This window comes from Cynocephalus volans, chromosome 5 (genome assembly GCF_027409185.1).
Source record: "Cynocephalus volans isolate mCynVol1 chromosome 5, mCynVol1.pri, whole genome shotgun sequence".
NCBI classification, from domain to species: domain Eukaryota; kingdom Metazoa; phylum Chordata; class Mammalia; order Dermoptera; family Cynocephalidae; genus Cynocephalus; species Cynocephalus volans.
Genome location: NC_084464.1, coordinates 149,772,863 through 149,800,661, shown reverse-complemented (window position 1 = coordinate 149,800,661; position 27,799 = coordinate 149,772,863). Strand labels below are relative to the sequence as shown.

Genomic DNA, 27,799 nt, shown 5'->3' with positions numbered 1-27,799 from the left:
CTGAACTGGAGGACACCTAGCTGATGCCAGCTGCAGAATTGCTTGCTTACTTGCTGGTGGGGAGAAGTCCCCACACATTTGGTCACAGAAGTTGGTCTTCTGTGATGATTACGACTATGGCTGAGAGAGTAGAGAAAAGACAGTGTGCAATTTTCCCACACTCACAGACCCTATTAAAATTTGGGGCCTAATATAAACAATATTGACTTAAATTCTATCATTTTAATAAAACTGACTAGATCTGAAATAACACGCATTGCAAAGAGCTTGCATACATACATTTCTTGATCTATAGCTTACAACCATCAAATTAAGATTCATGTGGATTCTGCTACAAAGACTCATTAGGGAATTACTTTAATTGAAAAAGTCAGGACCCTTGTTATAAAACATGCCAGAAAGTACCCATTTTATCCATGTCCTGTGTCTGAGAAATTAGTAGCTGGTAGGTACTCTGTCCCCTTTGGTGTGTGATTTACTTCTTAGTCTACATGCATGCGAAGCCCAGCAAGGGTCTTTGACCTCTTTAACAGCACATCTAGGATAGCTCCGTGCAATATTCATCTTAAAAAGACTTCTGTTCAATCCCCTTAGCATAGACCATAGATTATACCTATGGTCAGAACAAAGAGAACTGGTTTACCGATTACCTTTAAAATGAAAGACTCATCTCAAAGAATATTTGGCTTAAAAAATACAACATAATACGACTCTCCTATCAACTTGGCAGTGGTCATAAGCCCATTTGAGAATTTGACCAAAGTGTAGATCCAATCCTCAGGAGATAAGGATATATATAAAATTCACAAAATTTTGAGTAAAATTTCAGAGAGTTTACAGGATCCAAGAGTCTTCCCATGAATTCTTTAAGAGTCAGGAATCCTAGGATAAGATGCCCAAAATGGCTAACAAGAAATCCTTCTCACCTTGTCTGTCTGGGTGTTTTCATGCAAAATCCTTGTGTCAATAGCAGCAGCCAGCAAGTTATTGGCAGCGGTAATGGCGTGGATGTCCCCAGTCAAGTGAAGGTTGAACTGTGAATAAAATGGGACACCTTTCTATTTGTTTTAAACAACCATGGCAGTACTCAAGGACTGTCTGAATAAATAAAATAATATGCTAATTACATATTCTTATAATGAGCTGAATATAATGAGCTAAGACAGCCTAAATCAGAAAATCAATGTCAAGGTCTTCTACTTGAGAAAAAAGAACTCTTGAGCAGACTCTCATTGCAATTTCTTCCATTCTCTGGTTAAGGGTGAAAGATTCTGATGGACTCAATGACAGTTTTTTTAAATTTTGGTTTCCTTATTTTCCCTTACTTTACTTTTATGCATTATTTTATTATTTAGAAAACAGCATCATGTCAAGCATACTTTGGAATGAGACAGGGCATAAAATAAACCAACAACAAACAGTAACAGAATATATTACAGAAAATTTGAGAAATAAATTATATCACCCTCACAACTCTTAATTCTATTTTCCTTCTAGTGTCATGTGCACACATGATTATTACTTATAGAATCTGAATACTTATAATTTGGAACCTTTTCTAAAACATTATTTTATAATAATTTTCTTCATGTATAGTTATATAAGGGCTATATAAATGGGTAGATAGACAAAAATTTTCAGCCTCTTAAGCCTAGACATTTAAATTGTTTCCATATTTTCGCATTTGCAAAGAAGGCTACAATTATAAAAAATACATGCAAACAGCTTTTTGTTTTTTAAAAAATTAATTGCTAATGAGCAACATATTTCCAGGAGTGTGGCTATTGGGTTAAAAGATCTTGATAATATCACCAAATTGCTTTTTGAAAGGGATGAAGTGTCACCTTGCAAAACACTGGATCAGTTACTTCAGACTAAAAAAAATACTTTAATAGTTGAAAAAGTGGTGTTTCGCTTTAAGTTGCATTTCTTTAATTTCTTGGAAGGTTAAACATTTATATTTTCTTGTTAAAATTTTATTTTTAACACATATTTCTAATTTTCAATATTGTGATAACACTGTAACAGTTTATACCTTATCTTTTACACTTAATATTACTAGCATTTTCACTTCATTAAAGAGTCTTCAAAACATAATTAACTTGATATCCTATTATTAGACATTTAAGTTTCTCCACCCAATTTTTTAAATGCTATAAACTATGTGAAGATATGTAGTTTTAAAATGAACTCTTTGCATACACATCCAGTTTCTCCTTAGGATAAACTAAAAATGAATTTATTTGGGCCAAAAGGTATGAAAGTTTTAAAGGTATTTGATATATATTTCTAACTCTCCAAAACAGTTTTATTGACATACACTTCCCAGTGGTTTATGAAAATGTATTTCAATTCCTTTTTGACAAAATTTGGTATTAATACCATTTGGAAAATCCAACCGTACCAATTTGACAAGTAAAATGGTAACTGATAACTTAACGTGGATTTATTTGATTACTAGTGAAGATGAACATCCATTGGTTAGTTAATGTTTCTTTTTGGCTATTTTACAATTGGAATACACACTTTTCTTTCCAGCTGACCGTGCTCTTCACCGCACACCCCGCCACCACAGTTCAAACCCCGCCCCATCCCTCCCCAGGTCTCATTCCCATCAAGGAATCTACTGAGTTGTTCAGTCCAGTACCCTGGATATCATCATCCCTGAATCCTCCCCTCTTCTCACCCCCCACATCTAACCCTGCAAACATCATCAAACAAATCTTAAAGTGTCATCTTTTTTCGATCCTTACTGCCACCACCCCGGGCCAAGCCACCGTCTTTCCCCTGGGCTGCTTCCAGTCTCCTTACTGAACTCCTAGTGTCCACTCTGAGCCTCAACAGTCTATCCTTTGCACAGAAGCCAGCATGATTTGTATAAAACCCAACTGGCATCACATTATCTTGTTAATACCTTTTCAGTGGCTGACCATGACCTTCAAATAAAACCCTGCCTCTTAGCAACGAAAAGCAATAGCCTGGAAGAGCTGGCACCTGCCCACTTCTCAGCCTTATCTCCCTCACTCCCCCTGGCCCGCTGGTGTCCTCCAGTTCCCTGAATCAGCCAAGCCCTTTTGTGTCTCAGGGCTTTCCGACGAGCTGTCCCCTCCGCCTGGAATCCCTTCCCTCATTCTTTGCAAGGCTGGCTCCTCACCCTGCAAGTCTTAGTATTCTCCCTTTCAGTTCCTCAGTCCATCTGGAGTTTATTCTAACATTTCCCCATAGGATTATTTATTAAGTTTCTTTCAGTGTGCATTGTCTGAGCTTGGCACTCAGTCACCAAACATCCACTAAGTGTCAGGTACTGTGCTCAGAGTTGGGGATGCAGAGATGAAGATACCGCAGGTGCTCACCTTCAAGGAACAAGTTGCCCGCTCAACCATCACAAGATGGTTCCCCAATGCTGAGCCAGGCAGCTGATGCCCTGTAGCAGCAGGACACCAATGTCCTTTCCATATTTGCTGAGTAAATCCCGAGCTGCTCCCCTGAGCGTGTTCCTTGCACCCCATCCCCCACCGGGCCTCCTGGCTCTGTGTCATCTGGGCTGTGAGGTGCTCATCTCCACTCAGGACGAGGCTTGGGGCAGCCCCTCGGCAAAGCCTTAGGCTACTATTTCTCATCCCACCCCCATACCTAAAGTTTATCTGAATTTTCTCTTTAGCTTCCCTGATACTCAGGCCTCCATGGGTAAGCAGTTCTATTCCTTCAACAAAGTCAACAAATACTCCTAGTGAGTGCCTACTACGTGCAGGACACTCTGCTAAGTGCTGGGACCTGAAACGTCAAGAAAGGCCTCAGCTTTCCACAGCTGACTGAACCAGATGGCCATAAACACAGAGTATAAGGGGAATTTGTGGGGTTAACAGAACCTTGAGAACAGCACCTAAGCTGGGCGGAGAGGGCAGAAAAAGAATGGAAGAACATTCCAGGCATGCGAAAAGTCCTGGAACCAAGAGAAAACAGGACAGGAGTCTGTAAGGAGCTTGATATGGTGGAAGGTGAGATGCAGGGGGAACCTGCAGGCTAGGACCTCACCTGCAGTGCTGGAAAGCGAAGGGTAACTACTGAAATTATGAAACAGGAAAGCATCTTGCGCAGACCTGGGCTTAGGAAGATTGCTCAGGAACTGAACTAGGACGCTGCTGCAGAGAGTAGCATGGAAAAGAACCTGCCACTGGTTAGACACAGGGGCCAAGAAGAGGATATGCAGGAAGCAGAAGGAGGTCTTGGAGAAATGAGAATTGATAACATCACCTCTTTTTGCCCATTTTTTTCTGGAACTATTTTATTTTGGAGTCTTAACTGACAGAAGGAAGTGCCCAGTCTTCCTAAATTTTGGCAGTACAGCAGATAATCCATGGACACACAAGCCAACATCTTTTTTTCTAGAATGTTTGAGGCCAGATGGGTTTTGGGATTCAGAATTTTTGGGAATTTAGAAAGGTACTGTGGTGTACACACACTTTATTTCTAAAACACCCCTATCATGGGCTAGGTTAGTACCCGTTAATCAAAACAATATTTCTACAGCAAAATATATGAATATTCACATCATATGGCATAAACAAAATCCATACGAAGCTCATAAAAGTCAACGTCAGGTTTTGCCACCACAGGAGTGCTGCAAACATTTTTGGTGTTCAGAGCCTTTAGTACTTTGGGCTTGTGGATGGAGGACTGTGAGCCTATGCTTCTGGGAGCAGAGACAAAGGTGTCAGGAGGAAGTCACAGTGATACACGACACGCATCTCTTCACGATCTTACCTCTTCCATGGGAATGACCTGGGCGTAGCCACCACCCGCAGCTCCTCCTAAACAACAGAGCAAGTGACATTTGAAAGAAGTCACCAAGTATAGCTACATAGGATACACAGAGCCCTAGAGACACAGTTCCCCAAACCCAATAGCTCCAGGGACAGAGCTCCCCAAACCCAACAGCATCTATACCGAAGATGAAACAACAGGAAGTGAGTGACACTAACTGTTCTGTCCAAGCAGAACAGGAGGAAAACAACAAAAAAAGTCACACTGTGCCCAACTATACATTTTAAGGACTTCCATTTCTTTGTTTAAAAAACAAATGTAAAAATAATATAGCAAATGTTATTACTGCAAAACGTATAGCAGGATATGAGATTATATGAATTTATGATTAGGTCTATGTGGCTATGCTTTATCTAAATCATACATGCACCGAAGTATCAAAAAACTTTGTTAAAAAAAACCTGATAAACACCCTATATAAATTATAAACAAATTATAAACTTTAGTCAACTTATTTCAGATAACAGTATATAAGAACTGCCATGCTGCTTATCCCTTAAATGTTAGTTATTATATTTAAAAGGCTTGTCTTTCCTAAAACAATAATGATTCCATCCACATGCACATCATTTTGCAGTTTATCTTGTTTTTTATATGCTATTTCATTTGATCCTTATAACAACCTGGTGAGCCTGGAAGTATAACCCTTTTTACACTTTCACAGATGCAGCTCAGAGAGATTATGACTGACTAAAGATCACACAGCAGTAAGAGACTCAGCCATGAATAAAACCCTGGCCGCCTCTCTCCAAGTCTAGTGTCCACTCCACTGCATAATGTATGACACTCTATGAGTTATCAGTATTTAATGAGTTAGGAGTTATTAATATTTGTAACAGTAACATAAACATAATACTGTTAAAAAGCACAAAGTGCCAAGAACAAACAGTAATTGCAGCAATAAACGCTATTGTAAAGTAAGCTAAGGAATGATTTCACAATAAATCAATGAAGAAAGAGTAATGAACGTGAAGGTGCCAGATTCCAGCCCAACCTCAGCCAAAGAGGAATTTCATCACAGCTCTCCATCCGCAGCCAGTCCATCTCCAGAGAGCTCCTGAGGCCCCACACAGCCGCTCTAACGAGCTGAGACTTAGGGGCCAACCTATGGGTCTCTGTTTAGCAGAAAGACCCTTCACCATGGATGGGATGATAAAACACCAATAGGAATGGCAGAGTTTCAAGACCACTTGGCAAAGAAGGTACTGATGAAACAAGACTCCATTCGGGGTGGGAGTCCTGAGCAACAGAGCCAAGGAAAAGGCTTCCTGGGGGCTCCACTGAAGCTCCCACCCCCCAGCTTTCTCTGTTCATCTTTGTGACCAGAAGGACTGATTTGGGATGACTGCTATGTATTGAGTGTTCAGGAGGTGGGGGTAGGGGGTGTGTGATGAAATGTACCAGTTCCTCTGAAAAAGTAACTCCATATCTGTTGATGTGCTTTTAAAGATTTTCTCCCCAAGATTTTGCTCTGGAAAATACACAAGTTGTTCAAGTACCTTTCACTCCAAAAGTCGGTCCTTGGGAAGGCTGCCTCAGACAGGCAAAGGAATTGATGTTCAGGTGCGCGGTCAGTGCCTGCACGAGCCCAACTGTGACCGTACTCTTCCCTTCTCCAAGAGGCGTGGGTGTGATCCTGATTTGGGGAGGGGAAAGTGAATTTAACAGTGTTTCCTAGTCAACCTATGCAGAACCAACCTAAGATACCAGAACCAAATTAGAGGATGCTGGTAGAGAATGTACCACAGCTGGTAGCCCCCTGCCCTCCTGAGCCAGGGCGGTGGGGGGCTGAGGGTCTCAGTCACACCCCCTGACTTCTGCAACCAGCCCAGCAACGACCACAGAGCCACCACAGGAAGCATCCCAGGCCTGAGCTAGGGCAGTTGGGGGTGAGGGCTTCAGCCACACCACCCTGACATCTGCATCCAGCCCAGTGATGACCCAGCTGCTGCTGGAAGCCCCCTTGTCTCCCCTGGCAGAATGGAGAGTGGCCATGGGCCTCAATCACGCTCCCCCTCCTTCTGCCTTCCCCCCCACTCCCCCTCCCACCCTCAACTGCTCCACAACAACATATTAGAATGAGGTATGGAGCTGGGGGAAGGCGAACCCAGCTGCAACTAGGCAAGCTGCCACCACCACCCCCCAGAGGCCCTGAGGCATGAGGCCAGAGGAAGCTGAACCCAGCCGCAACCAGGTAAAGAGCACACCAAAAACACCATTTTCACAGGGGTAGCCCACCAGAGCCACTGCAATTGCAATGGCTGCTGTAAAAGTGGCTAGTCTATAGCAGCAGTCACAGCCACCGTGCAGATGGCACACCAGACTCTCAACTGCATTGACACAAGGAGAGGCACCAGTGGAGACCAAAAAAAAAAAGAGGTCCTTTCTCTCCACAAAGCATACTCCAGAGTAATAGGAAAAGCATATGGTTTATGATAATAGGGGAGGACTTAATCACACCTGTCTCAGTACCAGACAGATCATCTAGGCAACAAACCGACAGAGGAACAGTTAATCTATCAGATGGAGAGAATGAATCTATGGTTATTAGGGGAGGGGGAGGAATAGAAGGGGAGGGAATAGGGGTGAGGGAAAAGGGGGGAGGAGAAGGGGGAAGGGGAGAGATTGGATAAGGGGCATAAAGAATAAGTATAATTTGCAGCAATGAATATGCTAATAAATAAATAAAAGAAGGGACTCTGAAGTCCCCTCTCATCCTTCACCCAGGGCTTGTCACTGCCATGCTTGAACACAGACAGTGAAGGAGCTTATTATCTCCAGGGTGGCCCACTCATTTCCAGGCAGCTTTTACAGTCAGAAAGTTCTTTGTTCTACAGAGGAGACGTCTGCATTCCTGTTGCTTCCTATCTCTTGGAGTCCTACACACAAAGTCTAATCCCTCTCCATATAAAAGCCCTTCAAATATTTGAAAAGAAGTCCAAGGCCCCTCTGCACACTAAGGAGATAACCTCTGCTCTGGAGGAGCTTACTGTTGACGATAAAACCAAATATTCACATGTTCATAACGACATCACAGTATTAATAACAGGAAGGGAGCCTATTACATTACCAAGTAAGGCCCCATAAAATGGTTCTTTAGCACACTATAACCACCATTCAAATTTTAAAAAACTGTCATGTGTGCTTACAATTTGGTCTTCTATGAGTTGGATGGCGTGAGCTGTTGTCTAGGATACTTAACCATAACAAATCTGATGGCAGAGTCTTCTTGCCTACAAAATCCAGTGATGCAAGCACAAAGAAATAATGCCTTCAGATACATCGCCATCCCCAGGTATCTCAGCCCACCCCTGCAGTACAATCAATCACCATTCAGCAAATACATGTCAACTACTATGTGCCAGGCACTGCGCTAGATAGACCCTGGGGACACAATGATGATCAAGATAGACTCCACCTCTGCCTTTACAGAGCTTCTAGCTGATCCGAGATATGGATAAATCAGCAATTACAATAAACAAGATAAACTCTAAGATGGGAAAATAGGGCAATTATACTGTATCATGAGAACACATGGAAGGAGGATCTAATTAGATTTGGAACATCAGGGAAGGCTTCCTGTAGGAAACAGCATCTAAGCTCAGTCCTGACAAAAGGAATAACTTAGCCAAATAAAATTGAGGGTTGGTTGGGGCAGTTAATAGGGAAGGTACGGTGCCTTAGATTTATTGGGTTAATTATTTGTATTCACATTTGATAGACAAGTAAACTGAGGCACAGAGGGTTTAGATAACTTGCCCGAGGTTACACAACTAGTAAGCAATAGAGCTGGGAATCAAACCCATGAAAGTCACCTGACTTTGCTAGGTTAGTTCTGTGATTGAAAACCTTAACTGTAATTAGCTATTTAAAGAAAGAGAAGGGAGAGTTCACAGAGTAAGAAAAACAATAAGGACAGAACAGTTAAATACATTTTAAGGAAGTCAGAAGAAAGACCAAAAGGAAACCATGAAGGGGCCATTTAAAGTAAAAGAACCCAGGAGAAGGAGGCAGGACGTGACAAGGGAGTCTTGGAAGGAGGCCAAGGAGGAGAGTGTTTGGAGAGGGACAGAGTCAAATGCCGCACAGGTTTGAAGCGGGGTCAGGACTGAAAGTGGGCAGTCGGTGAGCCCACCCGACACCCTCCGGTGCAATAAACTTCCCACTCTTCAAGCCACATGACACTGACGTAGCAGTCACCTCTGCAACTGTCTAAATAGCAAATTATGGAGCAAGGTCAACGTGAAGACTCAAAGTTACACAAAGGTGTTTAGACTTTGAGTCAACTTTCTATTTTCTTAGATACCACATGAATAAAAGCAGTTAAAAGCCCACAGGCATCACAATCTTACAACAGCCTGTAGAGAAAACAGAGTCTCAAATAGAGTGTAGTTTAAGTACTGAACTGAGCATTTAATGTTTGCAAAGGAATAAGTGGTTTACTTAAACGGTGTCACATGAAGGATTACATTTTCATTCCCAAGGATATGCTAGCATAGCTGCTGGAGACAGCCAAGAGCAGACACGCCCAGAGATGACCTCCTCAAAACTTCAGCTAACCATCCAATTCTTAATTAGAAACACAGGACTGCTCAGCTTTCTGCCAACTAATACAATTCAGGAAAATCAGGAAGTAGGAAGTATTTACTGCGAGCAATGAAAGGGAAGCTAGAATAAAATTTTTATTTCACCCCATTCCTGTGTTTGGTGTCAAAATATGGTTTAATTTTTTTCTCCAGTATCCTTAGCTCAGATTCCAAATCATCAATCTGACTTAGAAAAACACGAGTGCCAAGTTAATTTAATTTCTTTTTCTATAAGAGCTTAGAATTTATGGAGATGGAATCCTGATTTTTGTTCATTACCTTCCTCAGCTTCTCTAAGCAGAATTACCTACTCCCTCCCAGAGATGCCCGTAGCATTTATTATATGATTATTATAGAGCTTTTCCAATAGTATAATAAGCTTTCTGACGACGTGCCAGGCACTGTCAGAGGCTTTTCTGAGATAAATATTATTTATTGTCAACTACAGTAAAACCTTGTCAAAGTACTCTGTGACAATTTGGACACAATCTGAAAGAAGTTTACCATTTACTCAAAGGTCAAAGAAATTGCTAACACAGAAAGAAGTCGTAAAACCAAACCATTCTCAAAATCCAGAATCTCGCTGAACAATAACATTGCCATCAGCCATGGGCCTAACCAAGCACTCCAAAACTACAGGCTCAAATAGCATATGAATATATATATCATTCATTGCAGACATCTTTATGATTTGGAAGTTTTTTAAAAGTATTTTATTATCTAACAATAAACCCTATGGTCCATTTGGCTGTGTCTCCCATTACTCTTGACTGAGGTAAATAGTTACATAGAACAAAGGTATTTAGAAGGAACCAATATGCAACTGTTTACCTCAGTCAAGGGTAATTGTTTCCTCTAAATACCACTGTTCTATTCTGTAAGTAGTGCAAACAAAAGAAAAACTCACAGATATTTAAATAGTTACCCAAGGCAGAAAGGCAAAATCTTAGAAAAGTCAGTAAAAGTTATTTTCACATTATACCAAAACAATGGTTTGAAGCATTAAAAAAAAAAAGACAAAAACAAAAAACAGGTATTTGGCAGTCTGTAGAAAAAAAAAAGATAAAATAATGTAAGTAACTTTAATTTTTCTTTAATGTGAAATTCAGTCTATTCATAGACTAGTTTGGGCTTCTTTTTTAACTGCCCTCTCTAAGCAATTCAGAGAAATTCTAGAAACTTCTGCATAGAGATCAGTGAAGGCTCAATTGACACCGAGTACACATTCGATTGCCCTGCGGTTGCTCTCCAAGTCAAGTTCTCAACAAAATTCCTTTTCGTTAGTGTAACGGGGAAAATATGTAAAACTCAAGAGCCCCTGAGATTCTTTTGGCACATTTCCCTGAACAATTCCCAATACTTTTCATTTTGTCAGGCAAAGCAAATAAAGAGATGTGTAGGTGTAAATACCATGCAATGTGTAGCTGATGAAATGCAGATGATTCTGACTGAATAAAAAACTCAAACATTTGAAGAAGGGTTTTTTTAAAAAAAGAATTAATCAGTTCTGCATTTGGGTTATTAATAATAGAAGGTTCTTTTTAAAAAATCCCATTGTGTTATATTTTAATCCCACTGTTTTTTTTTTTTTAAAAGATGACCGGTAAGGGGATCTTAACCCTTGGCTCGGTGTTATCAGCACCACACTCACCCAGTGAGCTAACCGGCCATCCCTATATGGGATCCGAACCCGTGGCCTTGGTGTTATCAGCACCGCACTCTCCAGAGTGAGCCACGGGCCGGCCCCTAATCCCACTGTTGATATATTTAAATCACACTTATACATAAATTCAAATATACAATGACAAATATATTGTTATTTAGGTTTATTGAAAAATTACTTGGGTATTTAAATTCTTCTAAACCATGGGAAAAGATATGTTATATAGCATTCAAAGAAAAAGGCAGAGTACAAAATGGTATTTGTTAGCACAATCTCAATATGTAAAAAGGATGGATGCATAGATTAAAAAATCCTAAAAGAAAAGATTAAAAAATTTTTTAATACTTCTGAGTAATGAGGGATTTTTTTTTTTTTTTAACTTTAAGTTACATTTTTATACAATAAGTCAATGTTGTTTTCAGAATAAAAAAAGACTTTCAGAAAAAGGAAATAATTCTCCATTTAATGGCGAGGTCATTTATATTTTTAAAGAAGTTGCAACAGTCCATATAACGGTTTGATAATGTCATTTTCCCCTAACTTCTGACCTGGCCAAAAGTAAAAATATGGCGGTAATTTTTATTTAAAGTTAACTTTTCATTTTAGATTATCAGTAAAACATTTGTCTGTGTTCTAAACAGATCTTGGTCATCTAGCTTTATAGTTTTAGATACTGAGACAGTTTACACACTTGAAAAAAATATATCATTAGTTGTGTTGGGGGCGGGGTGGTTTATCCTTCCCTTAGAGAATACAGTGTGGTATATACTTTCTAAAAATCTTCCAGATCTGCTACAGATGCATAAATCTCAAAAAACCATTCAATTTTTCTTCCTTCAGGGGTCATTAAGTAAAAGAACCTACTTCACAATTTCAGAAAATGAACTATTGATCTTTTGGTGTTAAATCTGACCTTGAGAATGCATGTTCAATTCTCATTTCTATTTCAACATGGCAGGCCAACTTCAGCTCAGTCACACATATTAGGACTGGCAAAAAGACAGCGTGGAGCAATGTCCTATGGGGTATGGACTGACATCAGCTCTAACCCCAGCTGGTCATGCTCCAGCATCCCTGAGCATGAAGTTGACTGCAGGTTAGGAACTTGGTAACACTACTATCACAGCTCTTGTTTTAGAAGTATCAGTTCTGTGTTCCCAGCTAAGGGCAGGGCCATGTCTAGATGTGCATTTTTGTTTCCAATATTGACAAGCCCAAAACGGCTGCATCCTTCTTCCTTCATAAACTGAGAATACCTCCTCCTGAGTTTTCCTCAAGTCCTATTATCTAAGCAGGGTGGGAAAACCAGCAAACATACCTGCCAAGGTCACCTAAAGCCTGGAAGAAGGATGGAAACAAATCTGTGGATAAGATGCTTTTAATGTCCAAGAGTTATTTTATTCCTTGAAGACAAACCTGTATCAAGCACACGTCCATTAACACAACCCTGACTAGATGTGTGCTCCAAACTTGTAGACCCAGAAGCTGGGTCCAACTGTGTCCTTACCTGCCAGTTAGCTGGCTCCTTTCAGGGATCGGGCCCAGAGGGTGCCTGCAGGTAGGGCCAACATATCCCCTCAGCAGCTCAGTTATGAGGACATTAGGTCAGGGTCCTAGGTCGGAAAGGGACTCGGGAGTCCAACTGCAGTGAGCCTAGAAGCCTGAGGGAGAAGGTTTCAGCCACAGGCCACTGATGTGAGGCAGCAAAGTTATGAATTCCTTAAATTCCCAGCCACCGCTGAGTGACTGAAAGACCATGCTATCCATCCCTCTTACATAAAGGTAACAGAAGGAGGAGGAAAAGGAGAGTGGGAGGTGGGAAAGTGAGAGGAGGAGGGAAAAGGCATACAAAGAAATTATCATACAATTGAAGAGGTGATATTATGGAGAATATTTTGCTTTCTTTGTAGTTTTAAATAAGTGAATCCGCCTCTAGGGACTTTTCCTAAGAAGATAATCAGACAAATGTACAAATGTGCATGCCCGAGGGTGTTCATGTTAGCACTGTTTATATTGGCTAAAAATTGGAAAAAACAATTTAGTTGCTTATCAGTAGAGAATTAGTTAAATAAGTTATGGAACACCGCTATCATATTTTCAGATCATTTTTCTGCCTCAATATCCCCGAAGATTTAGAAACACGTTCCACTATCAGCGGCTAAGCCATAGCAGCACTTCTCAGTGGAGCCAGAAGTGCTGGGAAGATGTGTAAACCGGAATCCACCCCATTTCACGTGTTTTTACTACCTCCCTGCCCCTGCCCCACTTCCTCAACATGTTTAACAATCTTGGATGTGAGCAATGGAAGGCCATGTAGTCATAACAGCTCTATATTCACTTGCATGGAGCTAGGTGACACCGCACTGTTGCATGATCAAGTTGCTTAGAGAACAGCATGTGTCGTATGATATCATCTAAGAAAGACTCTATCAGTGTTTAGATGCTCCGCAGATGTTAACAGTTGTTTGCCCTGGGTGTTAGGATTTTGGATGTTTGACTTTACTGTTCATATTTTCTATATTTTTGGAATATTTCTACAGTGAGACTGCATTATTTTTAATAACCAGAGAAAGAAATAAAGAAAAAAGCATGTACATTAATAATTAACTATGTAAAAACAAAGTTAACTATGAGTCAAATCCAGTTACAAGAAATGTCTCTAACAAATAGGTTTTGCACTTCAAGCCTTGGCTTATATATCATAAGCAATAGTCAATGCAATGAAATTTCAAGACGACAAAGGAACTTATATGGTCTCTTGATGTTCCCTCAGGTCACATTGAATAAATACTTGAAATCCCTTACTTTCTATCATCTTTTCAGGTAGTGACTGTATTTCTTTTTTTAAAAAAGAGGGGAAAAAAAAGCAAACACTCCTTTTCACATAAACAACAAATTTATCTTTTATAAAATGACCAAAACAAATAAAAATGGCCCCGCATCAGTTTTGAAATGCAAGAAAAGAAAAAATCATGAGTTTTTTTATATACAAAGATATATAAATAAGAAATATCAAGGATATAAATAGGAAAATATAAGTTTCACACAATTATCTGTACATTTGCTATTAAAATATTATTTGCAATTAAACATATACAAGAAAACCCTGTTCAGGTCAAAATATTTTACTTTCAATTCTTATTTTGATTTTCGTGAAAAACTAAAAAAGCCAAAGGGGAGCAAGAGTGATCACAACACAGTATGAGAAACAAAAAAATAAAGTACTGGATTAGCAGCTTGTTACACTTTATATTTTGTGGAGGTGACTAACTTGCTCTGCACTGAAAATAAAAACTAACCTCATGCCAAATGAAGGAATGCCAAGTGAAATGGGCAAAATAACATCAAATTTGAGAATAGGGTGGGCTTGAGGGGTATGAAGACAAAAAGATAATGGAAGATAGGGAGTAGAGTCTTATCAACATGTCTCCTTAGTGAAGTGGATTTTAAACACAGTCTTACCCAGCAACTAAGACGTATTTTCCATCTGCTTGGTTCTTTAACCTTTCTAGCACGGACAAACGCACTTTGGCTTTGTTTCTGCCGTAGATTTCAATTTCATCTGCAAGCAATCCTATCTCCTTGGCAAGCACATTCACGGCTTTTGGAGTCTGTCCTCTTGAAATCTCAATATCACTGGGGGGAAAGAAAGCACAACACGGGTCTCCTCAGCTTAGGCGGTCGCTGCTAGAGTGAGAAACAGCCAGACACCAGGCCAACAATTAAATCAATGCAATTGCTTTGTGGTCCTTTCTCCCAGGCAGTATTAAGGATAACTGCTGAGAATGAGTGCATGAGAAAATGCTGCACATTTTTGGAGATGCAACTCCCAAACACTCACAAAGATCCTAGAACTGTGTCCAGGCACAAGGATAACTAACACCTGTGCCACAGGGAGAGGAGAAGTGTATATGACATGTCTACAGGCCTCCTGCAAATGGAACTCTATTATACAACAAAGTGCTCTGTGTGGGTTATCACTGTAGTCATTAACCATGAAAAGAAGGGTTATTGTGTAATGCTCTCCTGTTGGGCTAGCCACATGTATATCTTGCACATTCAAAAATGTGGAAATGCTCTTTTGTTTTATTTGTGTCCATACTCTCCTTCTCTCTTTCCTATTTCCAGTCCAAAATCATATTTCAAAATATTTTATTAATTATATAACTATTGGTAAAAGGACCCAGTCCCTGAAGCTCAACTTCAGACTGAGGAAATTTCAGGAACTCTGGAGTGTTGCTGGGCATACAGCTTAACTCTATTTCGGCAGCAAGATGAGACCGCTGCTGCTCTTCTTACAGAGTACTCAGCCACAGGCATGTGTAACGCTGGACTCTGCAGGGACAGCCTTCTGGGGCTCATGCACTTAGTGAGTTCTTCATCGGGGGCAGGCCACCCATCTTCTTACTAACCACCTGTGGGAGAGGGAGAACTGGAAGGCACGTGTAAGCCCCCGGCACCAGGGCTGACCCAGAGCGTTGAGCACAGGACAGCAAGTGCCAGGAATTGCTCTCAAGGGTCACAGCAGAGAGGACAGCCTTCCTGACTTGCCCTGGAGCACTTACCTGAGGTACGGCTGTTGGCTAATATACCCTCCGCCAGAAAATCAAATTTAGTTAAACAATAATTAAGGCAATGCCCCCTTCTCCCCCCTGCCCCAAGTAGGACCTACTTTGAAAGACTTGAGCACACAATTTGGTGGAATCTATCTTACTTTTTTCTTAGCTGTCCAAGTACAATTTATTGATTTACTTTTAAGAACTAAGAGCTTATAACAACTTCAGAAAATAAGATAGTTTACAAAACAGATTGCACAATGACAGGGATGATGTTATAAAGAACAACATTCCTTACTGGAATTTGTGTATTAATGAACACAGAGCATGACTAAGATGTTTAGTCTATTGCAGGGGTGAAAACATAGCCTGGAGGGTGGGTTTCACCAGCCTGGTCAGTATAATCGAACACAGCTGACTGCCCAAAGTAACAGAGGTCAATTCTAAAAAGCAACTGATTATCAAGTAAAAAATCAGTCAGTTACTGGAGGTTGTACTTACTTGATGCATTCCAATGTTGTTGGAAGGGATAATCTGAGATGCCCTGGGGTTACCTAGATAAAGGTGGTGGGGCTAATTCACTGGGGCAGGGCAGACAAAGAAGACTCTTCATGAGGCTGGAAAATGCAGGTCTCTGGCTCAGATATCATATCTAATTACTCCAAAGCACATGTTTGTATTTCCAAAATTATTCACAGAGAATATGTAGCTTAGACCTCATTAAATACCACCCTGATGAAAATATCCATCTCAACTAGTAGAGTATCCTATTAGATAGTTCTGAAGAAAGCTGAGCTCAGTTCCCATGTGGAATGATGTCTGGTTTGATTGGTCATTTATCCCCAGAGAGGAAACCTACATGGCCCTTAAGACCAAGACAATATGTGCTGGGCATTTCTAACACTGAAAAGCATATTCCAAATATGGCATTGCAGTATTTTGCCAAACTAAAACCATGTTTTATGCACCACTAAGAAGAAAAAACACTGCCATTTAATATAGGACACATCACTGAAATGAGATGAAAAAATATGCATTCTTAGAATTGATAGAATATGGTAAATACGTTCATTAAGATTTAATTTTGGAGAATTTACAATAGAGAAAACAGTGTGCCAACTTGAGTAAATTATCTACCATCAAAACCGAAACACCATGAATCGTGCCCCCACCCAATGACTAACTTTGAATATCTCAGGCACTTTGGTGAGCTGACAACAGTATAAACAAATCACCAGTGTTACCTTGGCACAGGGGAGAGAGGCTGAAGTTTCAAGCAGTGGAGTCTCCAGCTCCTGTGCTGCTGTTCACGAAGCCATCTTCTTCCACTACTGACCATGTTCTTCAGCAGCGATAGAGAGGAAAGCAGATGTTATAAAAGTAAAAGCTGACTGGGTATACACTTAACTATGAAAATATTGTTTGTGGATATTATGAAACAAAAAGGATTACAAAGTTGAACAATAATCCAACGGAATTTTAGGCATAATTTTATTCACATATAATTAGGTTTGTAGGTGTTTCTTAAAAAAGAAAAATGTGAGATCTATGCACTATTAAAATAGCTTAATGTTCACAAGAAACTTCAAGTCACAGATAAAATTATACTATCTGTATAATATAAGTGGGTTCTTCATTTTAATCAGAAAAGAGAAATGAGAAAAACACAGGAATGCATGAATGCTCAGGTTGGATGCACAGCTTCCAAAAGTTCCAACACCATTTCAAGTACCATCCTTGACCAAGAAAATTGAATTATTAAATAATGCATAGATACATATACATTCATATATATATCATATACATATAAATGATAAATGAAATAAAAATAAATAAAAATAAACAAAATTTGGCTTTAGTTGAAATGTAACTCATAATCCTTACCGAAATAAACAACTGGTTATTTTTAAAACTTCCTGAGGCAAAACCTTTTTTTTTTTTGTATGTGACCGGCCGCACTGCGCTCAGCCAGTGAGTGCACTGGCCATCCCTGTATAGGATCTGAACCCGTGGTGGGAGCGCTGCTGTGCTCCCAGTGCCGCACTCTCCCGAGTGCGCCACATGGTCGGCCCCTGAGGCAAAATCTTTTAATTGTGTACTACCTTGTACATAAAAAAGAAATGAACTAAAACTTCCTTTTGTTTAATTCTGCTGTGGCAGCAGCTAGAGGTTTGGGTTTCTCTGCTGCTAGTTAATGCCACTGCCAATAGTCACTATCACTGCAAGCTCCAGCACCACTGGAATGCTCAGCTTATAGAGAGGGTGAGCTGGGGACACTGGGATTTAGGTCACATTGATGGCGGCAGTTTGAAGATGTCTACAAATTCTTTATCACTCCTGTCTTTAAGAGATGAGTGCAATTCTCATTCCCTTGAATGTGAACTAGACTTAGTGACTCCCTTCTAACTAACAGTAGAAAAGGAAGTGGCAGTGTGTGACTTTGGAGACTAGGTCATAAAACACACTGTGGCTTCTCCCTTGCTCTCTCCCTTGGATTGCTCATTCTGGAATCAATTAGTGGTCCTATGGAGAACTCCACATAATGAGGAACTAAAGCATCCTGCCAAAAACCAATGAGAAAATAAGTGTCACATGCCATTATCTACGAGTCCACCATCTTGAGAGCAGATCCTCCACGCCAGTCAGGTCTACGGATGACTGCAGCCCTGGATGACATCTTGATTTCAACTGCATGAGAGATCCCGTGCCAGAACCACCCAGCTAACCTGCTCCCAAACCTCTGACCCACAGAAACTTTTGAGATAATAAATGTTTGTTGTTTTAAGTTGGTAAATAAATTATTTCCCTGAATGGGGTTATTTATTACAGAGCAATAAATAACTACACACACAGTGTCGGGCCCATTTAAAGTGTTTCACCCTGTACCCAGTAAACAGAAAACACTTGTAAAACGTTTGCAATTATTAATCAAACCTCCAAACTCAAAGTTCTCAAACATCTGTGTCAAACAAACCTGAATCCGCAGAGCTGCAGCAAGGACACTCACATCTTCCTCAGTGAGTCCACTAAAATGTGCCCCAGGGGAATCACATCCAACCTTCCCTGCAGAAAATTTGAGGGGAAAAAAGAAAAAAAAAAGAAAAAAAAAAAAAAGGCTTTCAGCATATTGTCATTTATAATCAACTGCTCCTTGTAAAAGCCAACATGCTGAATAATGGTCTCATTTTTCAGCCGAGGAAGTTAGGATGTCAGTGCACAGCAGAGGGCTGGTCACCTCTGGCACAGCCCTGGGACTCCCGATTGAGCCTGTTTTGTATTTTACATTAGAGAAGTGTCCATCTTAGATATTAATCTGGGATAAATGGAGGTACAATTTAATAAAGCACACTATGCTTTGGGAAATCATATCTTATACTGAACCAGAGAGAAATATCTAGGCACACAATTTCTTCAAACAACCTCGAAATCATATTGTGATTTTAAAAATATGGCATAATTAGTGATAGAAATAGCAGCTCAAGACAAGTGGATACTGTTAACACCTAATGTGGAGGCAATACAGCCTGCAGATCAGTACACAGACTTTAGAGTCAGATATGGATTAAAATCAGGCCTCCACCTCTTACTAGCAATTGTGACTTTGGGCCCTTTAGTTAATGTGGGTAATATCAACCTCACAATATTTTGTGGAAATGAAATGTGATATGGTATGTAAAGTGGTTGGCATATAGTATCTATGTTTAAACTATGAGAGCAAAAAATACTGCTTGGAAGAAAGGAATAGGGATGTGTATTCCACAGCACGATGTCAGAATTACTTTGTATTTTAACATTTTGGTTTTTTGACACATAGGGCTTCATCTTATTAGAAGGATTTATAATCTCTACTGAACAATACATAGAAAATAAAAGCAATTTCGCTTGTGAACACAAAACAAAAGGAGGGTGAAAGTACCAGCAAAGTGTTATGTGAAAGATCAGGCTTTCTTTGATAATTAAAAAAATCCCTATCATAAAAGTGATATGAATTTTCCATCAAAACTAAGAAATTACATTTTAGGATAGTAACATTTGGGATTGCCTGGGTTTCAAAACAGAAAGACACGGATAAGAATTCTACTTTTCCCTTCTTTAGTTAGCACTAATAAAATTCACAAAAAGTAAACACATGCAAAATGCTTTAGCTTACATCCTCCCTTAGAGAAAAGAAATATTTCTAATAGCAACTTTTTTGAATTAAGAAACTATTTTCTTCTTTTTTGGACCATTCTACTCTTAAATTACCCATTTTGCTGACAGTCCTTAGCAAGAAAGAGCACAAAACACTTAAGAATATGTGTTTTGTGATGTTCTATTGTCAAATGTATTAAGGGTGCTGGAAAATCATATCCCTCAGGCATTGTTTAAAGATTAGCAACACTTCAGTTTTATAAATCATATTTAGGCAAAAGCCAAGAGTCTAGAGGATGAGAAAGATTTGTTTTGTTTTCTCTTAATCACTAGAGATCTGATCTTAAGATCTTATCCAACTACTATGGAAGAGAAATATGCTTTTCTCATTCTTCCATCTTTAAGTGATAAAGAAATCAGAAAAAGCTACATTCCAGGAGCTGGTATCAATTTTTAAATGCATGTTCTTAGAATATAACCACAAATACCCTTGTGAGTTAAGAATATTTCACCTACATAGTTACACAGTAAATAATTCCTCCTATAATTTTAGTTACTTGCATAATATAGAACTTAGCAAAAATGAGAATAAGCTATTTTCAAAAACTATGATTCCTGATATGTCTAAACCATCGTGCAAATAATTTTAACAAGCATGATGAGCCACGTGAGGAGTAGGCATGATTAACAAAACAAAAACTCTTTTAAGCTTTCTGGCTCAAGGTGGCAGGTGGCACACACAACACTACTCTCTTTTTCCAGCCAAAATTCTATTTGAAGTGACTGGAAGATATGAGGAAATAAATCCATCATGGTAAAAAGGGCACCATAAATGGACTAGAAATCATGAGAGATTTGTGGAAGAGAGTATCAAATAGGATCAGACTGATGAGAAACCAGAGCAGAGGTTATAATATAACCCCAAATACTAACAGAAGCCTGTGACAAGTGAAAAGTTTTTCTTCCTTAGGGATCCCAGATAAGCCCAAAACTCAGACTCAACAAATAACAAAAGCAGGTGTGGTGCTGGCTGGCTGGTTAGCTCAGGTGGTCAGAGCATGGGGATTGATAATACCAAAGTCAAGGGTTCAGATCCCCTTACCAGCCAGCCGCCAAAAAATCAGCAGGTGTGGATAAAGTGGCAATGCTGGGAACAATGAAGGATGGACTTCAGTAGCTGGGCCGGCTGCCTTTGTTTACGCAGAGTTACCTTCTGACCACACATAGTAAAGTTTGCTACCTACAAAGTATATTTTTGGCCCATTAAAACACACGTTAATTAAAAACAACAACAAAGATTTTAAAACACAACACAAAACCCACAATTTCTTACTTGTGTATATAAACACACATACATATATGTGTGTTTGTGTGTGTGTGTGTATATATATATACACACACACACACACACATATATATTTTCTAAACTTCAGAAGACTCTTGTAGGACCCAGTATTTCTATTTTTGAGGAAATACTTATCTGGATTTCCGTTATGCTTTTGGTATCATATTCTTTTCTCTTCCTTCTATTACATTCAAATAAAATTACATTTAATGTTTTTTATGGAAAAATGTAAAATGGTTATCTCGAGGTGATGAGATAAGTTTTTACTTTCTTCTGTATACTACTGTATATTTCACGTTATTTTCTACCATGAACTTTGCATTGCTTTAGTAGTAGGAATCAATGCAATCTTAAAACTGAATTAAAAGTTCTGAATCCAGAGAATTTGAAGCAATGAAGACTGGTAACTCAAAGAATCAGGAATACATTCTTGATAAATTTCATGGCTAAAGAGAGTTGAGAAAAGGAATCATTATTTCACCCCCTGCTTGTGTAAAGGCAGGACACCACCTGGAGGTTGTCGACAGTCTGGGCTTGGGAGATGTCTGGGGATCAGAGTCCAACAGGGGTCCCAAACCACAGATGGGTCTTTTCACGTCCCACTAAACACTCTCATTTAACCCATGGTTCCTCTAGGAACAAGTCAATGAATCACTTTAAATGACAGCATTTCATTTATAATTTTTCTTATAATAACCAAACTTTCTGCAGTGAGAAAATTTAAGGCTAAGGTGTTATCATGCTTTCCCTAGAAATCAGAATAGCCCCTTCTCTGACATGAGCTGTTTTGAGACCACCCTGGGAATTTTGCCAGAACAATCAGTGAAATGGGAGAAAGCAAGGCAAATCCTTCAGTCTTCTTGCCATCTCCACTATATGGAAACCTCTCAGTTTTTACACAGTCTGGCGAGGGTACTGTCTTATTGCAAAAGGCATGATGAACCCGTAGTCCAGACTCTCAAATACTTTTTTTTTCCTTCTAGGAGAACATGTTACTCCAAAAATTTATGTGAGGTTTTGAAATCAGGAAGAGCTAATAATTAGAAATTAGGACAGAAAAAACTTTTTTTTTTTTTTTAAAAACACTGGTTAATTTTTAAGTTAAATACATTGACTTTGTAGTATAAAAGGTAAAATGCAATCTGTGAAATTAATATAAATCATTTAGTATCATTTTGTAACAGTGCTCTCAAGAGTTGTACTCCTAGATTACATCATTTGTATCTCACTGTCAAATGACAGTATTTTGCTATTTTTTAAAAGAAGGCAATGTAAGAAATGAAGAAAGGAATATACAGTATTAGTATCAACTTATGTAAGCAGTCCTTTTGAATCACTGAAACCAAATTAAGGGGGAATTAATACAGGGCTGCATATTCTAAATGACTTGAAGCTTTTTAAAAAGTTAAAAATTAAATGTATTCAGAACTCATTAAAATTTGAAATGGAAAACTGGTAATACATCTCAGGGATGGACCCAAAACATCCAAAATTTCTGGGAAAAAGAAAAAAGAAAAATAGGTAATAGATACAATGGGTTTTAGAATAACTGAAGTTCAATAGTCATAAGCAAACATCCTTATTTTATTCCAAATGCATTAGCATAATGATTACATTATATGCTTGTCCAGTTTCTCTAAAGCTGCCTTCTTATGTTTTGAGAACTTCATTAGATTTCCTTCCTTGGGCTTGATTTTTCCAGTATAAACTTACATTCTTCCGAGATGAAGTCTGAAAGTTACTTTGTGTGCGTGATGGCGTTAGGCAACAGTGAAGCGGAGAGAGGAAGTGCAGCAACTGTCACTGGCTGCTGCTATGAAGGAGGCACTGCACCTGAGCTGTCATCATTCATACCTCCCAACGGCCCTGTTCCCATTTACACACAAGGCAACTGAGGATCAGAGAGCTTAAGTTATTTGTTCAAAGTCACACAGCCTTTAAGTGCAAATGTAATTAAGAGTTAAAAAAAAAACAACTCTTTTCTCTTTGGATCCAGTTAGTCCTAACTTCAAAGTTCATGCTCTTTCCATACATTATGCTGTCTCCCTTCACAGCCGTAAGAGGGAAGGCCCAAGGTCCCTCAGGAGCTTCTGGCTCATTAGCATGAGCCTGGGATGCAGTCTGGGGTTCTTCCCCCACTCCATACTAAACAGAATTATGTTAGCTTAAAACGATGCTGTAAACCACTTTGAACCACAAACTTGCTGTTTTGTTCTCTGGTCACAAGACATAAGGCCAGTTTCTCCTTTGTCCCCTTTGGTACATCAATAAATAAGTCCTAACATGGGGGTATGGAATGGTCTTGCTTAAGGTGAACTCTGTGCTTTAGCATGTAGGGCATTACAAGATCCTAGCACATTTTTTTTCATTTGAAGTAATTTTTTTAATAATAAAAAATGTTGTAACTTTTATCACTAGAAAACAGAACATTAAAATTTTTTCTGTTTTAAAATCTGAACATCAGACTCATGCAATAGTAGAATGAACAGATCCAAGTTAGGTATGATTGTTTTCTGAGCACTGCTTCTGGGCTATCAGCCATCAGGAAAATCTCTCCTAGGTTTACGTATTCAGTAGACTGCCTCTGCAGAATTACCTCATCATAAATCACCATGCCCCATCTATTTTAATGGGGAGTGGGGGAGTAGAGAAGGGGAGAGACCCTGTACCATTAAAGTGAGAATGAAAGCTTCATATAAAACCCTACCTTCACCTAGCCACAAGATTATTAAAAATTCTTTTTCTGGTCTTAAGTTTAAATAAAATCACTTTTCTTTTTAATAATGTTTCAAAAAGTCCGTTCGTTTGCTTACAGTGGCAAGATTATGAAGAAAAGGGGGGGGAAAACTCTTTCTCCAATTAATCATAGATTATATTCTCATACTAATCAAAGTTGCTAAAATTAAAACTTTGACTGTATTAGCCCATTTCTATCACTTACGAGAAAATATCTGGAACTGGGAAATTTATAAGAAAGTGAAATTTACTGCTTATAGTTTCAGAGGCTGAGAAGTCCTGTGAGGGTCTTTTTGGTGACAGCTTTACAGCAATGTTGGAGTCACATGGTGAGAATGGCAGAGCAGAGAGAGAGACTCTCACATGCTCTCCTTTTAAAGCCCTCAGAACCACACCCCTGACCACCATTTTTAATCCATTCACTACTGCACGGTCCTACAATCTAATCACCTCTTCAAGGCCCACCTTTCAACTACCATAATATGATTTCCCACCCTCCCGATAGTCACAGTGGGGGCCAAGTTTCCAATACCTGGAACTTTGCGGGACACAATTTAAGCTTCAATGAGTTCGGTGGGGGTGGTGGCATTCAATCCACAGCATTGACTGTTTAGAAATGTAATGCTGTTATAACAGCACCACCCAGAAAATGTTCATCCATATATTCAGCATACTGTTTTTCAAATTTTTCTCAATAGCTGCCCTGTCAGTCCTGTTTTTAAGTGGGAGATGTTTAGGAAACATCTCTACATGTGCAATTAATTTAAAACTACAATCAGGGTACAATTCTGAGTCCATGTTCATTCACTCACTGAACGCTCAATATTTCCTGAATGTTTACTATGTGTCAGGCACTATTCTGGGCACTAGGCATCCAAAAATTAACAAGAAAACCACTACAGCTGGACCAGATAAATTTAAAATAAATGAACTGCAATCAGTCTACTTACAAAATCATTAAATAAAAATATAATGTCTTGGTCTTTTTTTTTTCACTGAAAAGAATTGTTACATTGAAATCTGATTGATGTTTTTAGCAATGTCTCTTTCAAAAACAAGGGTCTTAAAAAGAAGCCTTATTGAAAATAAAGCACAATTTCACTTCTAAAATATGTCATTTTGATATAATCACAGGGCTCAAAGGGATTCCAAAAAGAACATAAAAGCAGACTCTCCTATCTCCAGCCAGGATTGAGCCAAACTGTTCTAAATATAAATTTTAATAGAAAATAGCAAGTAAATATCATAGCAAAGAAGTGTTCATTCAAAAAAAAAAAAAAAAGAATGCCATGACCAATTTTCCTAATCTAACTGGGATTCTGAGCAGAGGAGCAAATCTGCCACATCCATCACTATGGGTTAGGCACTGATTTTTCAGGTGAAAAAACCAGTGATATGCAGAAACTACATATGTTTTAAAGTTTTATTTAGTGCATGCCTTCTACTTGTTGAAAAGAGACATTAACCCCACGTTCATATTATATTGCACCTCTAACTGCTTCATTCATCCGCGTGCTCTCACTGCGAGAGCTGAATGTGTAAGCGACCTGGGAGCCCCTGAGCATTCTTCCTTGCCTAGTCTCTAATCCACACCACACCCTTCACTCCCAGGGGGTTTTTAATTGGATCAGCCAATTCTGGAAGGACCTACATTTCTTAGAGGGGAGGCTCAGTGTTGACCTCTAGGCATGGCTCACCTTTCTGTGGAGCTGCTTAGAAGGTTTCAAGATGTCACACATGAGTTTGGTACTGAAAAGGTGACAGAGAGAAGAGGCCTCCACCTGCCCAGCTTTGGAGACAAAGAGGCTGCCCTGTCCTCCAGACAGCTCAGGAAAGCCCTCTTCTCCATGTTGAAATTTGGAGGCTGAAGCCAAAAGCAACAAGGAAGGAGGTTCCTCTGCCTCCCTTTGCCATTGTCTCCCGCCCACCTATGCTACTCAGGGACTTGCTGAGGTGGCCCAAGGCTTCCTTAGCCTCAGAGTGTCCTTCTGTGAATCAAGGAAAGGTGCCCCCTCTGGGCCAGCTCCTCCTCTTGGCTGGCCGCCCTCTTGCGGGCACAGATGGAGCGATCCTAAAGGTGCGCAGGTGTGCTCCAGGGCACTCCTGGATCACTTGGTGAAATCACATCAAACAGCGGCGCTAATCCTAAAATCGTTTATTTCTAATGGTGATGTTCACACCATTCTGAGGTGACTTCAGGGCTCCATCGAGTGCTTCAGGGGACCTCAGGGAGGCACAAAGGCTGGTCTCCCTTCCCGCCCTCACTCCCCAGCAACTCAGCTTTCATGTTTTATATACTGAGATTCAGCTAAGTTTGTTTAGAAGAAAGAATTCCACTGTTTTGTAAAAGACTGTGAAAACCACTATTTCTAGTTTACCTCACACATGTACACATCATCTATCTGAGGTCACAATGGACTTGACTGCCTGAGGCTGGAGGCCAGCAGGGGGACATTTCAATGTGGGAGGAGGAGGAGGAGGTCCCCAATGAGTAAGTACAGTAACGCTTTAAGTTTCCTAACCTATATACTAATGTTTACAACCAACAATTCAGGAACATACCCTCTTCTGGGTGAGTAAGGTTAGCATTTCTCATAACAATCGTACCTATCTCAATCAACAGCCCCCCCGCCCCCCCATGTTAGACATTTACCTGACAGGAACTCATGGGAGCAATTGAGAACAGTAGTTCCTGGTTGTATCCAAGTAAGGGGAATCTCTTCTGGCTTAGGTGAGCCTAAGACCACGATGTCAGCCTCGTGAAACTGAAAGGAAAAAGAAAAAAGCCACACACATTTTAACCTGTAGCATAAAGACATGACTAACTACTGATGTCGAATGAAATCAATGTAACAGATAACAATCACAGATCCAGAGTTTTGTTCCTAACCGCTGACATGGATGGAATCACTTTACTAATTCCTTTTGAGCATATATTAGTACAAACAGAACATGTTTATCATATCCTAGAAAGGAGACTTTAAAAATGTCCTCAGGGTAATCACTTTGACATGTATATCGTGTGGAGTGTTACCAGTCACATGTTTTCACCACCAACTGCAATATCAAGAGAAAGGATGGAGCAAAGAAAACTACAGTGTTGGGGGAAGCAGGGGGAACTGAGTAAAGAGCCAGGGGTGGGCAGCGTCCTGTTTAATCATGTGGCTTAGGAGGAAAACAGGTGTTGTGGGGAAAGCCACATGACAGTCTGGCCAGCACAGCAGGCCTGTCAGCCGGTGCAACACCACCATCAAAATCGGACCCATATGGAGCTTTTACTACAACATCCGTGAAAAGATTTTCAGGAGCTTGAGAAAGAATCTTATTTTCCTCGAGGCACTGGTTAGGGCTAACTCCTCATCCCCCCCCCCCCCCCCCCCGAGAAAGAGGAAAAAACGCAAACACTACTACATAACACATTTATCATGTCTTTTCTGTTTATATTTTGATCGTACAGTGCTGGAGGAATACATCTGGTGGGAAAGTTACATCTAGAAGTAGGGTAAGAGGTTGGCTCTGACCTTGGCCAACCTGCCCAGGTACCACTAAGCAACTGACGATTTCAAACTGGACCCATATGTGGAGGGAGAGGCAAACAAAGATTATTAGACCTGCAGGGGAAAAGTAGCTCCAACAGTGCTGGAGGTGCTCTAAGTACTGTCTCAACGAATAGGCTGAATACGCGAGATTGGTGTTACTATGTTTGTTTAACAAAGAAACCGAGGCTCGGAGTTTTAGTAACTCTCTGGTATGTCCTTTTTCTAGGTACCCAGTCTTACAGATGCTCTATGAGGTAGAGAGGGAAGCCGCCTGCCCTTCACTCTCCAAGACTGATGGTCCTTCCTGCTGTTTTTTCCACAGACTTCACTGCCTGTCTGACCACAGTCTCTAGGATCAGACAGACAGAAGAGCGGAAAACAAAACCCAAAAACACCCCAAACCACCCAACCAACCAGCA

General features: G+C 39.8%; 1 protein-coding gene across 1 annotated transcript in view; it reads right to left on the bottom strand.

Moving 5' to 3' along the window:
- MTHFD1L (methylenetetrahydrofolate dehydrogenase (NADP+ dependent) 1 like) overlaps positions 1 to 27,799 on the bottom strand; it is a 182,248-nt gene that overhangs the window by 126,809 nt on the left and 27,640 nt on the right. The window contains exons 9-15 of the mRNA XM_063098373.1: positions 26,495 to 26,606; positions 18,604 to 18,692; positions 16,874 to 16,971; positions 14,536 to 14,709; positions 6,324 to 6,460; positions 4,765 to 4,811; positions 927 to 1,034 (exon numbers count right to left, since the gene is read on the bottom strand). Coding sequence (XP_062954443.1) covers positions 927 to 1,034; positions 4,765 to 4,811; positions 6,324 to 6,460; positions 14,536 to 14,709; positions 16,874 to 16,971; positions 18,604 to 18,692; positions 26,495 to 26,606 — 765 coding nt within the window. The remainder of the gene's footprint in view (positions 1 to 926; positions 1,035 to 4,764; positions 4,812 to 6,323; positions 6,461 to 14,535; positions 14,710 to 16,873; positions 16,972 to 18,603; positions 18,693 to 26,494; positions 26,607 to 27,799) is intronic.